Consider the following 20,293-nt stretch of genomic DNA (forward strand, 5'->3'; position numbering starts at 1 on the left):
AGCTGCACTAATGTGTCTTCTCTTCCACCCACCCCTTGCTCTGGTCCCAGGGAGATGGCAGCCTGGTGGGCCGTGCTGGGGCTTTTGGCTGCCTGCCTGGCCAGTGCTGCGAAGGAATCAGTGCTGAACGTGTGCATGGATGCCAAGCACCACAAAACCCAGCCAGGCCCGGAGGGGGCGCTGCATGGCCAGGTAGGGTTGTGTCCTATTGACACAGGTCAGTCCATCCCTGACCACTTGGAGCTCTAGGTGAGGGGTAACTGGGTCCCCTGGACCTGCCGTTCTTTCCAGTGCAGGCTTGTTCCTTACGCCAGGCTCTCGGGGGGGGGGGGGCCATGAAGGACTGCAGGGCAGGGAGCTGGAGGTGTTCGTGACACCAAGAATTGTGTGTTTTCTCTCAGCCCTAGGAGGCTGCGGCAGGCAGGGTCATGGTGCCAACGTCCTTGGGCTGGTAAGGAGACCCAGCTCTCTGGCAGCAGCCATGCAAACTGGGCTACTTCATCCCTCTAAAAAGAGGCCTGTCCCTTGCTGATACCCTAGGGAAGGGCTTGGACGGAGGCAGAGGGCTGGGGAGCCAGGACTCCTGCCTTGCAATCCTAGCTCTGCCTCTGATGCTGAAGGCAAACTTGGATATGTCCCTGTTAATGTCACTAGAATAAACTGGCCCAAGTGTTGAAGGTGTTAACACAGGTGCTGGAACTGGAGGTGTGGGGGGAAGGGGTCTTCAGCACCCCTGACTTGAAGTGTTTTCCATCATACACAGGGTTTACAGTTTGGTTCAATGGCTCAGCACCCCCCACTATACAAACTGTTCCAGCACCCCTGGGTGTTATACAGTGACAGGGCCTCATTAACAGTTTTAAATGTGGTTTGGGGTTCTCAGTACAAAGACCTCAGCCTGCTTAGGACTATGGTGAGAGCCACCATTAAAAACATCTTCATGTAAATAAAAAGAATCAATTGGAGCATTTGAAAGAGGGTTGCCACCTTTCTAATGGCTGGTAACTGCACCTATTAGGCCCTGACCCTTCTCTGCTTTCCATTGCCAAGTTAAAAAAAAAAACCACCCCAGACATCAGGGCTGTTCAGGTACCATTTCATATACAAGTTGAACTTCGGATTGTCTAGGTGAAAACTGGACAGGTGGCAACCCTAATTTGAAACACAATATTGAGTTAGGCTGTAACTTTGACAAAATCCTTGTTCCTGTTAGCTTTTGCTGTAGAGTTCTCTTCTCCCACCCCCACACCCCCAAGGCAGTGTTCTTCCCTGCTGTGTGGCTGCTAGGAGATGGTGGTCTCCCTCTTTTGGGAGAAGAGGCATTAGTAGAAATGATCTGGAGCTGATCCCAATAAGCCAGATCCCATTTCCTAGAAGACCAGACCAGACCAACACACAGGGGCAAAGACCATCAAAGAATTAGCACCAGATACAGAAGCTGCCTATCATCTCTGAAACCTTGCTGCTGGAGAAACTGGCCCAGCACATGGTCTGATCAGCTGCTCCAAATACCCAGCAAATCTGCAGCCCCACTGGGTGCTGCCTTTCTGGTCACAGGCTCCCAGCAGTGCTGCAAGATAGTCTTAGTGGGGAAAGCCAGGCTCTTAAACAGAAGGCACAAGGGAGAGAGAGGAAAGCAGACCAAAGATGGGGGAGGAAAGTGATGTACTGGGGCGTGGAGGGGAGGCTGACAGCAGGAACCAAAGTTAGGATTGAGCTGGAGCCGGTGAAGGTGGCCATGTCAGGTGGGTCTTGCTCTCTAGCCCAGGCTGGTAACAAGATCTCCTGGGATCAGGACAAGGAAGGCGTTCCAGCAGATTGCAGAGGATGGTGGGAGAGGCAGCCATATCCCACCTTTCATTTTCCCCACCTCCCAGCCAGCAGGCAGTCTGATCTTCCTCCCAAAGTCCTGGGGTGTTTGGTTTTTGTTTTAACCTCCCCCCACCCCAAAAAAAGAGGGCGGGGCAGAACAGCCCATCCCATTTTGCTCACCAGTTACACATGTTCCCAACAAACAAATTTAGTTCAGATTTCTAGTCCCATATTCCTTAACTCGAGGATCACATTGAAGTGGTGCCTTGTAACTAGGAGGCTTTTTCATTTGGACGAATTCAGTTGGTCTCCTCTTTGCACCTTTTCCCCCATCCCCACTTACCTTGTGTCCCCGCCAGAAGAGATCACAATAGGGGTAGATCTGGAGGCCCTAATAAAACACCATATAACAGCTCGGCAGCTGCCCCTCCTGCCCCAGTCTGTAGCTTCCCCACTTCATGGCATTTTGTCTTAAAGATCTCCAAGCACTCGGCAAAATAGCATCCCTGCCCTTCAGTCCCCGGTCCTTAGCCCTGGCCCTAGCCGTGCTCTGATGCAGGAGCAGTCCCGCCGTGCACCACTGGAGGCCGGTGATGCTGCTGCATCCACAGCATCCTGTCTGCCCCCCGGGCAAGCGGCCGGAATCCCCTGCACACCCGTCCCTTGCTGTGTTCCCAGTGCGCCCCGTGGAAAGACAACGCCTGCTGCACGGCCGAGACCAGCACGGGGGCTCACCAGGACCAGTCCTACCTGTACAGCTTCAACTGGGCCCACTGCAGGGTGATGCCAGACAAGTGCAAGTGGCACTTCATCCAGGACACGTGTCTGTACGAGTGCTCACCCAACCTGGGGCCCTGGATCCACCAGGTCAGGGGGCGCTGGGCTGGGCGCTGCGGGCGGGAGAGCAGGCTGGCTTGGTGCATGTGCTCACGGCTCCCTCCAGTGGCGGGTCCAAATAGTGAGGCGTGAACTAGCACCGCACAGAGTGGCTCCTCCAGCTTGAGCGGTCGGGGGCTCGTGCTTTCTGTGCCGAAGGCCCCAGGTTCCATTCTCCACTGTCAGCTGGTGTCCCCGTGTTCGGCCAGGGCCCACTGCATGTGGGCAGGACAATCCCCTCAAAGCGTCCCGAGGTCGGGAGGCTGCACTGAACGGCTCCTTTAGCTTCCCTCCCTGGGCAGTGCCCCGTGGGTCCTGCCATCCCCCCTGCTGTCTAGTACCCCAGAGAGCCTGGCACCAATGCTCAGCTCTGCGGCATGCCCCCAGCTTGGCTGGGTTTCTTGGTGGGACTGACGCTGCCTCTGTCCTGGGGTGAGGTGGGTTCGTGCAGCGTGTTTGCTGGGGAGGCAACAGGTAAGATGGCAGATGCAGAGCCCTGGCCAGGAGCAGCAATAAATCCAGGATCTCTTCCCTGGACGCCTGGGTGGCCTGCATGGGATGCGGTTGAGCTGTAGATGCTGCCGTTCAGGTGTGCGGGGAGGCTGCTGTGAGGCTCTCCCTTCCCCTGGGGACTGGGCCTGGTTCTGCTGGGACGCACACTGGCTCTGTTCAGTGGTGCTGGATCGGGGGTGGGGGAGAGAATGTGTCTCACCCTTGTTCCCTGGGGTGACTGACGTTGCCTGCAGGGGGCCCAGAGCTGCCCCCCTGATGCTCACAAGCCTGTGTCCTGGCAGGCGGATACCAGCTGGCGCCGGGAGAGGATCCTCAACGTCCCACTGTGCAAGGAGGACTGTGAGCAGTGGTGGGAGGACTGCAAGGACGCCATCACCTGCAAAGAGAACTGGCACAAGGGCTGGAACTGGACCTCGGGTCAGTGAGTGGCCGAGAACAAACTCTGCCTGCCACGGGGGCTGGACTGCTGTACCCTGAGTGGGGCAGGGTCACACCTTGCTTATGGGTTTGGGGCTGTCTTAGATGGAGGAGGGGCTCCCACCTCTCCCTGCCCCTTGATGGCCGCAGCCCTCAGACTAGCTCCAGACCCTGGGTGGGGGGCTTGCGAGAGGAGCACCCTGGGAGTGAGGGCTGAGGCTGTAGTCTCCTCTGTTCTCAGTGCAGTCCCTGGTTTGGTTTGGACTAGGAGGGTGGGTGGTCTCCTGGACTGAACTTGGTGTCCAGTGACCCTGGGGCAGCTTCAACTGTGGAGATGGTGCCCACGCTGGAGCAGGGGCCGGGAAACCTGCCTCCTGTGTGAGCAGAACTGCCCAGCAGGTGGCCATGGGGCTCTGGGGTCTTCCTCCCCATGGCAACTGGGTGTGTGGTACCCCTCTACAGAGTTGTGGCCATACCTGGTTCTGCTTGCCCGTATCCCCTGCCTCCAAAGGGGGTTGGGGTCCTGGTCCTGGAGGAGGCAACAGCTGTGGAATCTTAGGGGCAGAGCCAGAGGGTGTAAAAGGGGGCTCCCCAGTCAGGGACATGCAGAAAAGGAGCTGGCAGGAGACCTGGATGCCAAGATCTGGGCTGTGAATGCCCATGTACCTTCAGTGGGCGGAGGAGTGAATGGGGCTCAGAGCCAAGGCTGGAGCAGTGGCTGGCAGATGATGCAAGAGGAAGGATGACCCAGTGCTTGGAGCCTGACTTGAGACCTGCTTCAATTCCCTGCTATTGACTGTAGGGGATGGCCACTGTTGACCACACTCCCGGCTCTCTCAATGTTCAGGAGGCCAAATAAGCAAACCAAGCCAAATGTACTGTCGCAACCAATCCTGCACCTTGTAGTTCCCTCTAAAGACCCCTGGTGAAATACAAACAGACTTTCCTACCTGCTCCTGCCAAGCCATTCTTGTTTTATGCAGCATGTCCACCTTAGCAGATGTGCAGAGGAATTGTGCATTTCAACCAGTGGTTCTCCAACAGGGGTACACAACCCCTGGGGGCACACAGGTCTTCTGGGGGTATGTCAACTCGTCTAGACATCTGTCTAGCTTTACAACAGGTGACATTAGACTGACTTCGCTAGCGCTTTTATCTCAAACTTCAGACCGTTACTTTTTGTACTGCTCTTTATACTATACACTGAAATGTAAGTACAATATTAATATTCTAATTTTTTATAATTGGGTAAAATTGAGGAAGTCAGCAATTTTTACGTGTGCTGTGACACTTGTATTTTTGTCTGATTTGGTAAGCAAGTAGTTTAAGTGAGGTGCAACTTGGAGGTACAGGAGACAAATCAGACTCTTGAAAGGGGTACTGTAGCCTGGAAAGGCTGAGAGCCACTATATTTTATTTAGTAAAGCCACACTGGCGGCATAGTGAGCCATGTGCGGAGAGTTTTTAGTAACTTCTAAGACCCAACCCACCAGTTTGTAACACTTCCTTGGCTTGGTGTCTGTTCTGGACTCCTCTAATCTCTCTTTGGCTCATGAAGGCACCTGTACTGGGACCTAGACAGGATAGATTTTTGCCTTTGACAAGCCCTCTTTGCAAAACTGCCTTCAGCCTTGGCACTAGCAAAGTGTTGGGACCCTGTATTGGCTAGCACTGATCTTTGATAGATTAACTGTGTGACCTTAATTCAGTCTCTGCCTCAGTTTCCCACCTGTCTATTGGGGAGAAGAGCACTTGGGGGTTCATGAGGGTAAATGCATGACAGCCCTGGAGTGATGGAGGGCCTAGAAGGATCAAGGTGCATTGGCAGAGCTGTGGGGGTGGGAAACCCCAGCTGGGGTCCCCTGGGCTAGTGGGTTCCTCCTTCTTACTAGCCTCCATCTGTCTCTCTCCAGCCCATCAGGGTGCCAGTCAGGGATCAATCCAGGAGGTGAGTGACATGGCTACAAGCCCTTGAACTTCACCTCACAGGGAAGGACGGTTTCTCCCACAAGCCAGCTCAGCCAGTAGCCTGAGACCGGCAGATGCCTAGCAGCCAGTGATGGGGAAGGTCTCGCTAGATGGAGTCAAGCCACACTTACTCACTGCCACCCTCTCTCCCTCCCTCCCCCTCCAGGGACCAACCGGTGCCCCCACGGCTCCACATGCCAGCCATTCAAGTACGTCTTCCCCCGGCCAGCGGACCTGTGTGAGAAGATCTGGTCCAACTCATACAAATACACCCTGGAGCACCGGGGCAGCGGGCGCTGCATCCAGATGTGGTTCGACCCTGCCCATGGGAATCCCAACGTGGCCGTGGCCAAGTACTACGCCCAGAACAGGGGAGATGCCTCTCCTGCGCCGTGGGCTGTCCTGCTGCTCCTGCCTCCTGCTCTCCTGTCCCTGCTCTGAGCAGCCGGGAGCCTCTGGCAGCCCCACTGGCTTATACAGGAAACATTTCTGCTCAGGGCACGGGGTGTGTTCGCCCTGTGGCCCTGCTTTGGGCTCTAGCCAGCAGAGTCCAGATTCTGTCTGGTTACTGCTAATCCTGACAAGACACAATGGAACCAGATTAGTCCCCACCCAACCCCTCCCTTGTGAATGTCCCTCTGACTTTGTCTCAGTGCTCCCCTGCCACGCTCCTCTCTTCCAGCAGGCTCTGTGGGGAGATCCCTCTGGTTCCCTGGGGATCTGAGCTCTAACAGGCAGTGACTCACTGGCTGGATGTATTTATTGTTAGGTTCCAGGGCAGGTCCCCTTTAGTTATGGTGCCCTCAGCTACCTACTTCCTTGTCTGATCCCTTCCATCCTGCACTCCCTAGAAATGCAGGTGTCCCTTCCCCTGGCTCGCAGCTTATGTATGAGAATCTGGTAAAATAAACTGTCCTAGCCCTGGTCTGTGTGCTTGTCTCAGCCTTGATAGAAATGGCCTTTTTGCTCAGCCCCTGGGGCTGCAAAGCTAGAACTGGGCCCAGCCAGAGGCTCCTTGGGGTGGGTACCTTTTGTCCTAAACTCAGCTGGGCTTGGGCAGTCTGCTCTAAGAGTGGCTGTGGGTGTGAGTGATCAGTGCATGTAGGCCTGGCTCCATCCCCTGCTCGTACCGGGGGGGGCTGAATGTTTTGACTGCAGCGGGGCTGCAGAGCAGGGTCTGGGCAATGCAGACAGCTGCAGCATCCTCTCCTGCCTGGTGCTAGGAACTCTGCCCCTGGCTCCCCTCATTCATGCATCCCCACCCCCTGCTCTCCTGGCACATCAGGCAGGTACAACACTACACCCCCAAACTGGCCATTGGCAAGGAATAGGTCCAGCCCCTGAATGCCAGCTGAGCTGTGTATTGAGGATGTACAATAGACCAGCTCAGACCTTCCCCAATGGGTGCATTTCTTGTTCTGCATGGGGATGAAAACAAATCCTTGGACATGTCAGAAGGGCTGGCTCTTTACTAAGGAGCTAGGGGGCAGCAGGGTGTCTCTGATCAGAGATCTTCTCAACTCACACCCCTTTCTAATAAGAGCAGTGTCCAGACAGATCTCGACAACTTCATGTTGGCAGAAGTTCTGCACTGCACCCTGGCTGTGTAGCCCCTGGGAGGATGCTCGAGGGGAAGATACGGGGCCTATACACAACTGGTATGAACTACTTACTGCCAGGTCCTGAAGGATGCTCTCAGGGCTTGTCTTCACCTTCAGCAGTGCAGCCCCCTGGTGCAGCTATGGGGCTTTAGGGGAACTGCTACCCCACAGCTAGGAGAGGTTCCCTCTGTCATTGCTAATCCCCACCCGAGGCAGTGGCTATGTTGACCTAGCATGGTCTATGTCCGGGGCTATGGCTGGCCTGGCTACAGCGCTCAGGGGTGTGGATGGAGCGGTGTAGCTATTCCATGGGGCAGTAGTGTGGACCTGGTGTCGGTACGCCACGGTCTCAGCTGAACTGGGCAATGATCGGGGGCTGGGTACAAAGAACCTGGTTTCTGCTGCCAGAATTCCCGGGAGGGCTGGTTAGCGCTGGCTGAGGGCCCCGGGGAAGGAAGAGAAGTAACTGAAAGTGGGGGGAGACGGGGAGCTGCTGGCAGGGAGGAGCACAGAGCTCTGTGGAGACTCCCTGGAGCGGGGCTGTAGAATGGCCTGCTGGCACCAGGCCCAGCAATGCTACTGTCTGTGGCTGTTTGAGCGCTGGGTGGGGCCCCTTGTGGCTGTCACCAGGCTCTGATACTGGACCCAACCCTGGAGGCCTGGGTGCTTCCAACCCTCCCGGCTCCAGGGGTTGCTCTGAGTTCCGGCTGCTCTGGTGTGTGCCCAGGCTGCAGGTGCCCCTTCTTAGGCAGCAGGCCTATGCGGTGCCTAGACCCTACTCTGTCCTTAGTGCCCCTTCTTCCAAATCTGCCCATTTGCCAGTTACAACAAGCAGCCCGTGGGCTCTGCAAGGGGCCCTTTGCTCTCAGGCCTTGTCCACACAGTTGCTCAGGAGCAGCCCTGCCCAATAGCTCCCTGGGTAGCGGAGCACAGGAGAGTTACAGATCTATGAGAAAACAGACACTGGAATGCAAGTGTGTAGCCCTGGCGTCCCCACCGCTCTCGCTCTCTGGCTTGTGTTTGAGCTGTGTCTGGGCTCAGGCTGAATCAAGACTCCTGCGTGTTCGCGCTGCCGGACAAAGTCTGACTGGAAATAAGGTGTCAGTGTTTAACTATGAGAGTAATTAACTCTTAGAACCACTCTCCGATGTGTACGGGGGATTCTCCCTCCCTGGTGCTGTTTTAAATCCTGACGGGCTGGTTTCCTACGAGCTCTGGTTTCGCTCAGACAGGAATTACGCCGGGACGCGCCCTGGCTGGCGTTAGGCAGGGGATCAGACAAGCTGGTCACAGTGGGCCTCTATCGATCCCCTAGAGAGGTTGGCTCCTGCGTACTGACCCCGCTGCTCAGCACAAGCCATGTGCCGGGCTCTCCCTGTATGTTCCACGGCCCTCACCCCATCCCTCTGGGCCTGGCATCCTGCTTCCGGCCCGGCTGCCCTCAATCATCCCCAGGGGCCTTGGTATATTGTTCAAATCGACCACCCTGCCCCGTGCAACTTCCACGGCGACTCGTCACCAGCTACCAGAGCTGCCTGGCTTCCGCAGTGAGCAGGGCCAGGTGGAGATGGGTGTGGGGCGGGCATCCCTTGCTCCAGCTCTGGCTCTCTTCATTGCGAGGCTCCTTTCCTGCCTCGTCCCCAGCCCTGGCTGTGCTGGGTAAATGGAGCAGGTCCCACCATGCTGCTGAGGCCCCTGACCTGTCCCCACCCTGCAGGAGAGCTCAGCCCCACCCCACCTCCCCTGAGCAGACCCTCTGGTGCTGCCCAGACTCTCCTGAGGGCCAAGAGGTGGCGCTGTGTCCACGTGCATCCCCTCGGCCATGGACCTAGAGCATCCCGAAGGCACCAGCCCGAGTGAGTCATGCAAGAGGCTTGCAGGCTGGGCAAGTCATCCCAGAGGAATGGTGCCCTCAGTGGCGTGGGGGTGAGCATGCCCCAGATCCTGGGCTGTGCCCTTCTCAGGCTCCTTATGCCATGCAGCTGGAGGAGCTTGGATCAGGCCCAAGAGGATGGGCCCAGCAAGAAGGGCTGAGGGTGCGCCAAGCAGGGCCAGGGAACAGCCTGCGCCATCCGTGCAGTGGGGCCTGCAGGCTTAATCTCTGAGCGATGCTGCTTCAGCTCCGCAGCTTTGCTCGCTCAGCTAATTCTCCAGCCGGCTGAGGGAGGGTGAGTGGACACCCCAGGCACCAGGAGGAGGGTCTGGGTCAGGGGTGCCCTGTGCAGCGGGGAGCAAAGATCCGCTCCCGTCCACTCCGCGGAGCCGGCTGCATCAGTGAGTCTCCACTCCTAATCCGGGTCATGCCACCCCGTCAGCATGGAACAATGTCTGCAGTGAGCAGCAGTGGGTGTCACCGGGCACACCCCGTGCAGACAGCCACGGTCCCTGTTGTAATTGGCCAGGGCTGTCACCAGTCCGTGGCCCAAGCAATGGGGCCTCTGCCCCCTCCCTTGAGAGACCCTTGAGCTGCACCCATCTGGCTGCCAGGAAGGTTCCCCAGCTAGTCCAAGCCTCTGTTCCACGTCTTCACTCCGTCCCAAAGCTCCTCATCCACCCGCGCCCCCCCCCTCCCCCCACCGCGCCTCCCTAACTAATTCCTCCTCTTGGTGTGTCGAATGGGCTGGGTTTTCCTGGCTCTTCAGCCCAGCCATTATCAACCTTTTTTCATTGCGGACCCCTGCAAAATTTTGAATGGGGGTGCAGACCCCTTCAGAAATCTTAGCCCTAGGCTGCAGACCCCCAGGGTCCCCTGCGGGCCACCGATTGAAACCACTGCCTTCGCCACCTCACAGCCCAGCGAGGCACGTGTGGCTCGCTTCACCGTCACCGTGGCAAACCCCCAAAGGTGCGTGGGCTCCTTGCAGAACGATCCTGGACTGATCTCTGGCTGGGTCCGAAAGCTGATCTTGCTGGCAGGGCAGTTTATGTCCATCAGTGGCAATCTGGTTGTTCCACCAAAGCGTTTGGTGACCACGTGCTCGCCAGCCACGTAGTGGCCTTGGCAAACACGCCTCAGGATCCGCTCGTCTTCCAGCCTGACAAGGTGTCCCTAGCAAGAGAGCTGCCGAAACCGCCAAGGGAGGCGGTTGCAGAGTTTGCTTCGAATAGACTCATTTCTGGTCTTGTCCGGCCACCTGACATGGAGAAGCTGCCGAAGATGGCGAGATCCAGGCCGTCCGCCCGGTGCTCTTCAGGCTTCCTGGGCGCCCACGGGTCACTGGTTGGCGCTTCTGAGTTCCCCTCAGTCACGCTCTCCAGCCCCCCTGTTTCCGTGTGTTGCTCCTCTCTGAGCTGCCGGGGCTTCCCTGGGGCTGCCCCAGGAGCGTCGTTAACAGCAGGACACAAGCTTTTATGGCTTCGTTGAACGGCCCGACGACGTTCTTTGACGAGATCGCAGATCGGGGCGAGGAGGGGAACTGGGCTCATGTGACAGACGGAGGGGGTGTCTGCACTACGGGGCGTAGCTAGATCACCATATCTGTGCCGGGAGAACCCTGCAGTATCACCGCAGCCCGCCCCCACGGAAGGGTTTTCCCCGCACTGTAGGAACACTCCCTCCCTTGACAGTGCGTTCCTCCATCGTCCCAGCTGTGCCTTGCCCGGGAGTGAGGTTGGCCTAATTCCATCGGCCAGGGGAGCAACGTACTGCTATCGGCCTAACTGTAAAGTGGAGACCAGGCCTTAGACTGCCGGGGGGCATTTGACTTAATACCACAGGAGAGCCTAGATTTTGACATTGAGTGCTGTATAAAAGCAATGCAGCACCCCCGGGTGAGGCAAGCAAGAGAGCCTGGCAATAGAGCTTGTTAGGTGCTGTACGACTCCCAGAGGCCGTGCTGATGGGCAGGGCATGAATGGCCCGGATAGAACAGTGTCTCAACCACAAGTTACGGGGCATGAGGCAGAAATCACTGGGTGAGGTTCTCTGGCCTGCGTGATGCAGGAGATCAGAGTGGATAATCACAGTGGTCCCTGGTGACTGTAAAACCCATGAATCTATAAGATTAAGACTGCCTCCAGTTTGTCAACAGACGGACTAAAATTTATGAGCTTCTCCATGGTTTATGAGGCACAGAGTCTCCCCCACCCTTTCGCAGCTATTTTAATTCTAGTTGTATTCCTGCAGCACCTCCAAACCCCAGCCACAGACCAGACCACTCTGCCAGGTGCTGTAGAGACACAGAAAAACAAAGGTGGTCTCTGGCCAAAGAGGTGACAGTCTAAAGATAAGACAAGAAGTGCCCCAGCCAGATTGACAGGGAGCACAAGGGAACAATGAGACACCACCACACAGTGCGGTGATTGTGACATTCCCCTCTGGTGTTATCTGGACCGGTGATCTGCTAGGTCACTCCAATCCTCGACTCTGGGAGCCAGCCTTGCCCTGCTCTGCTGTGAGAACCCCCACTCCTGGGCTGGTCACGCACAGCCTCGGGCATGTAAGCTGCTCCCAGCTACTTGCAACTGAATGACACTAGCCAATATCTCCAGTCCCAGACACAACCCTGGGAACCTCCGTCTTGCAGTGTCCAGTTATGCCCGTTGGACGCGGTAAGCTTATATGAGTTTATCAGTTTAACAAAGAAATTGATACGTACCAGGCTTGTTATCCCAAGGGGAGCCTCTGACACGTTTCAAACCAAACGCACTGCTTCAGGTAGAAGAAACAAACAGATTTATTAACTATGAAGATGAATTTTAAGTGATTATAAGTCAAAGCACAAGAAGTCAGATTTGGTCAAATGAAATAAAAGCAAAATGCATTCTAAGCTGATCTTAACACTTTCAATGTCCTTACGAACTTAGATGCTTCTCACCACAGGCTGGCTGGTTGCTCCTCAGCCAGGCTCTCCCCTTTGATCAGCGCTTCAGTGGCTTGGTGGTGGTGTCTGTAGATGGAGGTGGAAGAAAGAGAGAGCATGGCAAACATCTCCTCCTTTTATCATGTCCTTTCCTCCCCCTTGGCTTTGCTCCCTCCCCCCCTTGAGTGTCAGGTGAGCATTAGTCTTTCCAGGCAAGATTGAGCAATTCCCCTGGTGTGGCCTCATGCAGGTGAGTCATTGTATTGTAGCTCCTTGCTGGACAATGGGGTTGATGGGTTATTTGACATCCCGCCCGGGCATTGGTTACTTTCCTTGCTGTTGCCTCTGGGGAGCTAATATCTGGTTGATTCCCCAAGTTACAGGATGTTTTAGTGACCACCATACAACACAATTCTCATAACTTCATATGCATTAGTGATATACATATATGGATAGAGAAATGACTTTCAGCAGATCATAGGCTTTCCTCTGATACCTTACAAGGCATGTATGATAAATGAAGGGGGGGAGGGGTGGTTCCCTTTTATGGACAGCCAGCCAGTTAGCTGTAAAATCCCTCTTGGTAGCTGTTCTCTGCTTGCTTTGCCTGTAAAGGATTAAAAAGTCCCCCAGGTGAAGAAAAGGAAGTGGGCACCTGACCAAAAGAGCCAATGGGAAGGCTAGAATGTTTTAAAATTGGGAAAGAAACTTTCCCTTTGCTGTTCTCCGGAGAAGGAGACACAGAGCAGCAATGCTATAAGCAGGAATGCTGTGTAAAGTTTGAACCAGGTATGAAAATTCATTTTCCATACCTAGAAGGAATCACTGGGACAGGGAGGTAACCCCCAGGTGCTTTTGTTTGCTTGTAATTTTTAAGCTGGACCCCAAGAAAGCTATTCTTGGTACTTAATTTTTGGAATTGCTCTTTTAAAATCTAGCAAAAGCCTAAGTTCCAGATGTTTTTTCTTCCTTTTTGTTCTTAATAAAATTTACCTTTTTTAAAAATAGGATTGGATTTTTGGTGTCCTAAGAGGTTTGTGCAAATGCTGTTTAATTAGCTGGTGGAGACAGCTAATTTCCTTTGTTTTCTTTCTCAGCTCTTCCCCGGGGTAGAGGGGGGTGAAAGGACTTGAGGGTACCCCACAGGGAGGAATTCCCAAGTGCTCCTTCCTGGGTGTAAGGGGTTTTTTTGCATTTGGATGGTGGCAGCGTTTACTAAGCCAAGGTCAGAGAAAAGCTGTAACCTTGGGAGTGTAATACAAGCCTGGAGTGGCCAGTATTAATTTTTAAAATCTTTGCGGGCCCCCACCTTCTGCACTCGGAGTGCCAGAGTGGGGATTCAGCCTTCACAGCATGCTTTATATGTTAGATCCCGATGATATGAAAATGAGGAATATGGGGGGTTACAGTACGCTCCCCCAAGGCATAGAATGTCACAGTGATTCCAAAATCAAAGTCTTCACGGAAACATTTCTCCTTCTTCTGAGCTCGCTGGTGTGAAGGGTCACTCTGGAAATGTACACACTAGTTTGTTATTGTAGGGTCTTGTGGAAGTTTGGGGGCTTCACCTCAGTGGTTTGTTATGGTAGGGTTGGTTGCAGCCTGTGTGCACTAGTTTGTTTTTGTACGGCCGGCCTGGGGCTGCATAGAATCATAGGACCAGAGGGGATCTCGAGAGGTCATCTGGTCCAGTCCCCTGTACTCATGGCAGGGGACTGGTTTGTTATCGTAGAGTCACACTAGGGCTGAGCACACTGGTTGTTATTGTACAGTCAGTCTGGTCCTGTGCACACTAGTTTGTTTTTGTAGGGTTGCTCCTGATAAGCACTGGGCTGCACATACTGGTGTGTTATTGTAGGGTCACTCTGGGCCAAGTATTGTAGGGTTTCCTGGCATGAGCACTGGGCTGTGGTGACACAGAGGCCCCTTGTTCTTTGCCAACAACTCCCGCCTCAGACTGACAAACTCAGTGCACCAAACACACATCTTGCAGGAAATTTACCCAGAAAGAGTAACATGTAAGGCAGGGGTCGGCAACCTTTCAGAAGTGGTGTGCCGAATCTTCATTTATTCACTCTAATTTAAGGTTTTGCGTGCCAGTCATACATTTTAACGTTTTTAGAAGGTCTCTTTCTATAAGTCTCTAATATATAACTAAACTATTGTTGTATGTAAAGTAAATAAGGGTTTTAAAATGTTTAAGAAGCTTCATTTAAAATTAAATTAAAATGCAGAGCCCCCCGGACCGATGGCCAGGACCCGGGCAGTGTGAGTGCCACTGAAATCAGCTTGTATGCCATGCGTGCCATAGGTTGCCTACCCCTTATGTAATGTATCTAGAGAAAGCTCCTGACTTATCAAGACTCATGATCAATGCGAGATGTCTGTGTGGGGAATATTGAAGGAAGAATGTGTTGATATTGACAGTGTGTTTTATGGATGTGGAGTAGAAGTTAATCACCAGGGGATAGTGTGTCTCTGTGATGGTCCATTCCAGCTGCAGGGAGTCATGACCCCGCCCCGGTTAGCCAGGGATGTAATGCCAGGATTCAATTGTCCAGCCTTGCTCATCCCAAGATTATCAATGGAAACCCTCAAAGAAAACTGCAAACCTTCGAGAGCAGTTGGAGGTGAAAATGGGACATTACAACAGACAGGGGATCGCCCTGCCTATGAATAGAGACCAAAGGCTGTTCCACTATACCACGGTGGGTGATCCCGATCCTTTCACTAAGGATGGAGACCTCTTGAGGGGCGGGGGTGTTCTCATAAAAAACTGGATCCTGGGTCCTATGAAGCCAGTCGGCTCCGCAACAGACTGAGCGGTGAGGGGGAAACCTACTGTATCAGCTGGGCAGGGGAACTATCGGTAAGTGTAGGCCCAGGTTCGTGTTTCAGGATTTTGTTTTGTCTGGGAACCATTTGTTTCCAGGGCTCTCGCTCGTTTCCAGTAGAATCTTTGTATTTTCTTAAACAAACCTTCCTTTGTTTACTAACAGGTGCTGTGTGGTTTACAGGAGCGGTGATAGAAGGAAACACTGATTAACTGTGGGGTACACTGCTCCTTAGGGGGCAGGAGAGGTGGGATTTCTGTGAGGAGCCAGTGCCAGGGACTGGCTATCACAGGGGAATGATCCAAAGGGACTCGGGGCCTGGGGTACACCCAGTGTTAACCTGCAAGGCGAAGCCAGGGCTGGCCTAGCCCAGAGGAGAGTGCTTGAGTGGCTGACAGGCCAGTGATATTTGGGAGCTGACACCAGCCACCATAGGCAAGCGCCCTCTCGCTAGGGGTAGGGGGTAGCCAGGGGACCCTCAGTCCTGGGTGCCCCAAGAACTGTCCCGGCTCTATGCACCGGTTCATTATTGCAGGGTCTCTCTGGGGAGGCCCACGCTGGTTTGTTATTCTAGCTTCCATTCCTCCCTCTGCCTCCTGGGAGCGCCTCTCTCTGGCAAGCTCTCGAGCGTGTTTCCCAAGTAATGGCTCACGCCCACCAGGCCCCTGCCCCCGCTTGGCCCACAGGAGGCAAGCCCGGAGGAAGTCGCAGTGATCCTACTTCCTTTTCCCACGAGGAGATCTACAGGGTTGCAGCTGCCTAGCTCGGTCTTAGGCCGGAGCTGGTGTCTAAAATACCCCGTGCAGCTCACCCATCCGAGCAGGGATTCGCTCGAGTGCTCCCTGCAGCTGCGGCTTCTGAAATTATGCCTTCCTCTTTCTCCCAGGCCTTCATTTACATGCTGCAAGGCTGGGCACAGGCTGCTGTCCCTGGGGACATGGCTAGAGGACAGGAAGAGATACAAGCCAGGGCCCTTAGGCGGCCTCAGATCCCTTCTCCACTGAGCCCCCCTCGGACACTGTCTCCAGTAGGCCAGGGTGGTGCCCTGCACGGCTGGGCAGGAGACCTGCGCTCAGCCCTTGGTCAGCGCCTGGCAGAGACTGGGCCAACGCACCCTGCGCTTCGAGCCATGCGTGGGCGTGCATTGCTGGTGTGGGCGTACTGGCCCGCTGCACTCCTAGGGTGGGGCTACCCGGCACTCAGAGATGTGACTGCAGCACGTGGAGACTCACCCCAGCCAGCTTCGACCTAGCTAGCTCACCCCACAGCAGTAACCGTAGCAGTGAAGCTGCCATAGCACGAGCTAGCCCTGCCCGCCCAGGACCTGGGTACCGGCTCGAGTGGCCTGGGCACATGCTAAGCCAGATCCACGCTAGCTCGGGTACGTGTACACGCCGTCACGCCTCCTGACGGCAGTGTAGACGTACCCCTAGTGTGGACGCGGCTTATACTGGCAAAGTTAATGAGGATCTCGCTTAGTCCAGCCCTCCCTAACCCCACCCCCATACAAAACAATCTATACAGACAAAAGTGCAGCTTTGCCAGAATAACTGTGTCTACACTCGGGATCAGGTCAGGGATCAAACCCCTGCCCCACACAGCTACGTGTACAGTGTAGACCTGGCCTCATTCACTGCTACCGTGATTGGGTGTCGTTGCATTGACTCCACTGGGCTTCCAGCCCCTTCTCCCCATGCCTGGAAGAGGGGTGGGGTCGAGGGGCGGTGACTCATCAATCAGCTGTGACACTCTCCTTCTGATTGGGAGGCAGCATGGGTGGGGGAGGCCCCTCCAGGGTTCTTCAGTTGTGGAGGGGGATCATCAGCGATCCAAGAGGTACAGAACCCCTGCGGCCCAACCAGGGAGAGCTGAGTCCCGCTTCCATGCACCCTGCTGAGCTGTGGCTTCCCCTCTCCTTCCTCGGGGTGAAGATGTTTGCAGCGGGGGAGGGGAAGGTTTTGTGCCTCACGTGCCAGGCACATCCTTATTGTGGGACAAAATGCAGCCCCCCTCCCGCCCCCCGGTTTGTACTGAAACAGGATTAAAGGGGAGGGTCTATTTGTAGCTATAGAGCAGTGACAGGTCAGTGGTTTGCTCACACCGTGGCTGATCTCCGCAGGGTGCTGAGTTTGAATCCTGACTCCGAGGCGATCCCCTGGCAGGAAGTGGCATGCCAGTAGGTGGCACCCTCCCCCCCCCAGCCAGTCCCGAAGCAATACCCCAATGCGGTGCTTGGGGGCGCTGTGCTGCTGGCAAAGTATGGCCATTTGGGTGAGAGGCCAGGCCAAGGGCCTTGCCCACTTGTGGATTTTGTTATTATCACCCGCCCTTCTGAAAGGCTGAGGAACTCTTTCCATACCGAGCCTGAGCTCCCCTCCTGATTTGCAGAAGAGTTAGCACATTGATGGTGCTAGCCTCACTAAATTCCAACTCGGGCAATTACATTCTGTTGCCCTAAATTCTTCTTGTAGTTTCAACCGGTGTTCTTCTTCACTTCCTGTCTCAAATGGTAGTGCGATGATCCTGTATCTTTTAAACAAACAGCAGCATCCCATGTACACTTCCCCACGCCTGGATCCCACAGGAGTCCTGGATTCCTCCAGGAATCAAACAATAACCTTGGAATATGTCCAACCAAAACTGGCAACCCGACCCCCAGGCTGCTCTGTCTTCTCTCTCTCCTAAGCTCCTGTGAGCCGTGACTGGCGTTGTGTGTACTGACCAGTCAAACTGATCACACTTGTTCACTCAAACAGGTTTTTTCCAAGAAGAATCATCCTGTACTCCACATGGACACTTCGCCATGAAATGTTTGGTTTTGACAATTTTGTGTGTGTGTGTGGGGGGGGGGTGTTTTTTGTTGAACCCCCCCATTTCTTTTTTGTTTGTTCAGTTTTGGTAAAACTGAAAGATTTCAACCACTGGAGCAAAAATTTTCAGGAAGACCACAAGCGTTCACCCGACTAGCCACTTTTTTTTTTTTTTTTTTTTAATTTTCGCTTGCTGGTTTTTTGGCTTTTCAACAAAATCCTGAGGAATTTGGAAAGAAGAATTTCAGGGAACACAATTTCTAAAATGTCATCAACATTTTTCATGGGAGGAAATAAACCATTTCCTGCCATGTTCTGTTACACAGTGGTGAGCACGTTGTCAGCCCTAAACAAATATGAAGTAAGATTATTTATTTAATAGCATCTTGTGCCTCTAACCAAGATCAAGGCCCCATTGTGCTAGCTGTGTACTGTACAAACATGTAGTACAAGACAGGGCTTTGGACTCCAGCTCCAGGCAAAAACCTGCAGCTCCACTGCTCCGGAGCTGCTCCACGCTCCAGCTCTGGGCTTGGCTCCAAAGCCCTGGTACAAGACAGTTCCTATTATGAAGAGTTTGCCATCTAACTAGACAAGCCAGAATTATTGTCTTCCTTTTATAGAGGAGAAATCAAAGCACAGCGCTTAAGTGATCTGCCCAAGGTCCTGCAAGCAGTGGCTGGGGGGGTGACAAGCAGGGATCCTAGAAATCTGTTTGCTACAGAAAAACCCAGCGTTCGCGTTTTTACAGAGAATCTTTAGTTTTTACATTTTGTGAACAAATAAAAGTATATTGAATAGAACCGCATTTATCCGAGCCTCCAGTATCCAGCTCTCTGTATTAACAGAACCACCAGCTGAGACAGTCCAAGCCCCAGCCACCTGGGAGCTGATTGCCCCAGTCCTGGTGCTGTCAGCCCCAGGCGGCTGGTGGTTCTGTTAATACAGAGAGCTGGATAATGGAGGCTCTGAGAAATGGGATTCTACTAAGTTCAGCATTTCATTTTAATCATGGAAAAACACGGATTTTTATGTGTTTTTGATCAGAGAATGTTGGGTTTTTTTTATCACGGAAAACTAGGATCCCTGGTGATAAGCTGCAGCTGCAATCCACCCCAGAGGTGGCAGCCGCATAAAGAACCTTTTAAATGGGATCCTTCCCGAGGGAAGGTGACTAATGCTACAAGGGAGACAAGGCATGGGAGGTAATATCTGTTATTGGGCCAACTTCTGTTGGTGAGAGAGACCAGCTCTGGGGCTTACACAGAGCTCCTAGATCTGCGTTAAAACACAGATCTATAAAGTATCGGAGGGGTAGCCGTGTTAGTCTGTATCCACAAAAACAATGAGAAGTCCAGTGGCACCTTAAAGACTAACAGATTTATTTGGGCATTAGCTTTCGTGGGTAAAAAACCCACTTCTTCAGATGCATGGAGTGAAAATTACAGATACAGATATAAATATACCGGCACATGAAGAGAAGGGCGTTACCTTACACTTGGAGAACCAGTGTTGACAAGGGCCAATTCAGTCAGGGTGGATGTGGTCCACTCCCAATAACTGATGCATCTGAAGAAGTGGGTTTTTTACCCACAAAAGCTTATGCCCAAATAAACTTGTTAGTCCTAAAGGTGCTACCGGACTCCTTGTTGTTTTTAAGTAATTGATGAGGAGGTCTCAATACCAAGAGAAGGAAAATTGCCTTTGTAGTGAGCCAGCCACACCTAGGCCCTACTCAAGCCCAAATTAATGGTGTTAAGTTTGCAAATAAATTGTGGCTCTGCCATTTCTCTTTGAAGTCTTGTTTATATGTTTAGCCTGTATCCGTATTTTTTCCCTCCATGCATCTGAAGAAGTGGGGTTTTTACTCACAAAAGCGTATGCCCAAATAGAGCTATAAAGTTGGTTATTATCCCTTAAGCCATTTTTATAAGCTCCGCCCCAGTAAAAGAACCAAAGACCCAGGCAGGTTTCAGAGTAGCTGCAAAAAGAAAAAGAGGACTTGTGGCACCTTAGAAATGAACAAATTTATTAGAGCATAAGCTTTCATGCGCTACAGCTCACTTCATCCCATGCATGCAGTGGAAAATACAGTGGGGAGATTTATATACACAGAGAACATGAAACAATGGGTGTTACCATACACACTGTAACCAGAGTGATCAGGTAAGGCGAGCTATTACCAGCAGGAGGGGGGGGGAACCTTTTGTAGTGCTAATCAAGGTGGGCCATTTCCAGCCCTTGACAAGAACGTCTGAAGAACAGCGGAGGGGGGGATAAACATGGGGAACATCCGATGAAGTGAGCTGTGGCTCACGAAAGCTCATGCTCAAATAAATTGGTTAGTCTCTACGGTGCCACAAGTCCTCCTTTTCTTCATGGGGAACTAGTTTTACTTTGTGTAATGACCCATCCACTCCCAATCTTTAAGACCCAGGCACTGTCCCTGCATGCAACCGATGAAGTGGGCTGTAGCGCATGAAAGCTTATGCTCAAATAAATTTCTTAAGTCTCTAAGGTGCCACGAGTCCTCCTGTTCTTTTTGCGGATACAGACTAACACCGCTGCTCCTCTGAAACCTGTCCCTTTAAGGGCAGCCACCCGTTGTCACGCAAGGCTGCAGGAGGAAGTTTATTCATCACTTATTATGCCACTAGCTA

The 20,293-nt window shown here is 53.4% G+C and overlaps 1 protein-coding gene across 4 annotated transcripts in view; it reads left to right on the plus strand.

Moving 5' to 3' along the window:
• The window catches only part of LOC102929386 (folate receptor gamma), a 40,757-nt gene extending 34,247 nt beyond the window's left edge, over positions 1 to 6,510 (plus strand). For 3 of the 4 annotated variants that reach the window (XM_043527054.1, XM_043527058.1, XM_043527062.1), the window contains exons 3-5: positions 2,491 to 2,679; positions 3,483 to 3,618; positions 5,753 to 6,510. In XM_043527054.1, coding sequence (XP_043382989.1) covers positions 2,491 to 2,679; positions 3,483 to 3,618; positions 5,753 to 6,027 — 600 coding nt within the window. In that variant the 3' untranslated portion in view covers positions 6,028 to 6,510. Of the gene's footprint in view, positions 1 to 50; positions 193 to 2,490; positions 2,680 to 3,482; positions 3,619 to 5,752 lie in introns of all 4 variants that reach the window. The other variant, XM_037913714.2, reaches the window with a different exon arrangement.
• The last annotated feature ends 13,783 nt before the right edge of the window (positions 6,511 to 20,293 follow it).

Source organism: Chelonia mydas, chromosome 1 (assembly GCF_015237465.2).
Source record: "Chelonia mydas isolate rCheMyd1 chromosome 1, rCheMyd1.pri.v2, whole genome shotgun sequence".
Lineage (NCBI taxonomy): Eukaryota > Metazoa > Chordata > Testudines > Cheloniidae > Chelonia > Chelonia mydas.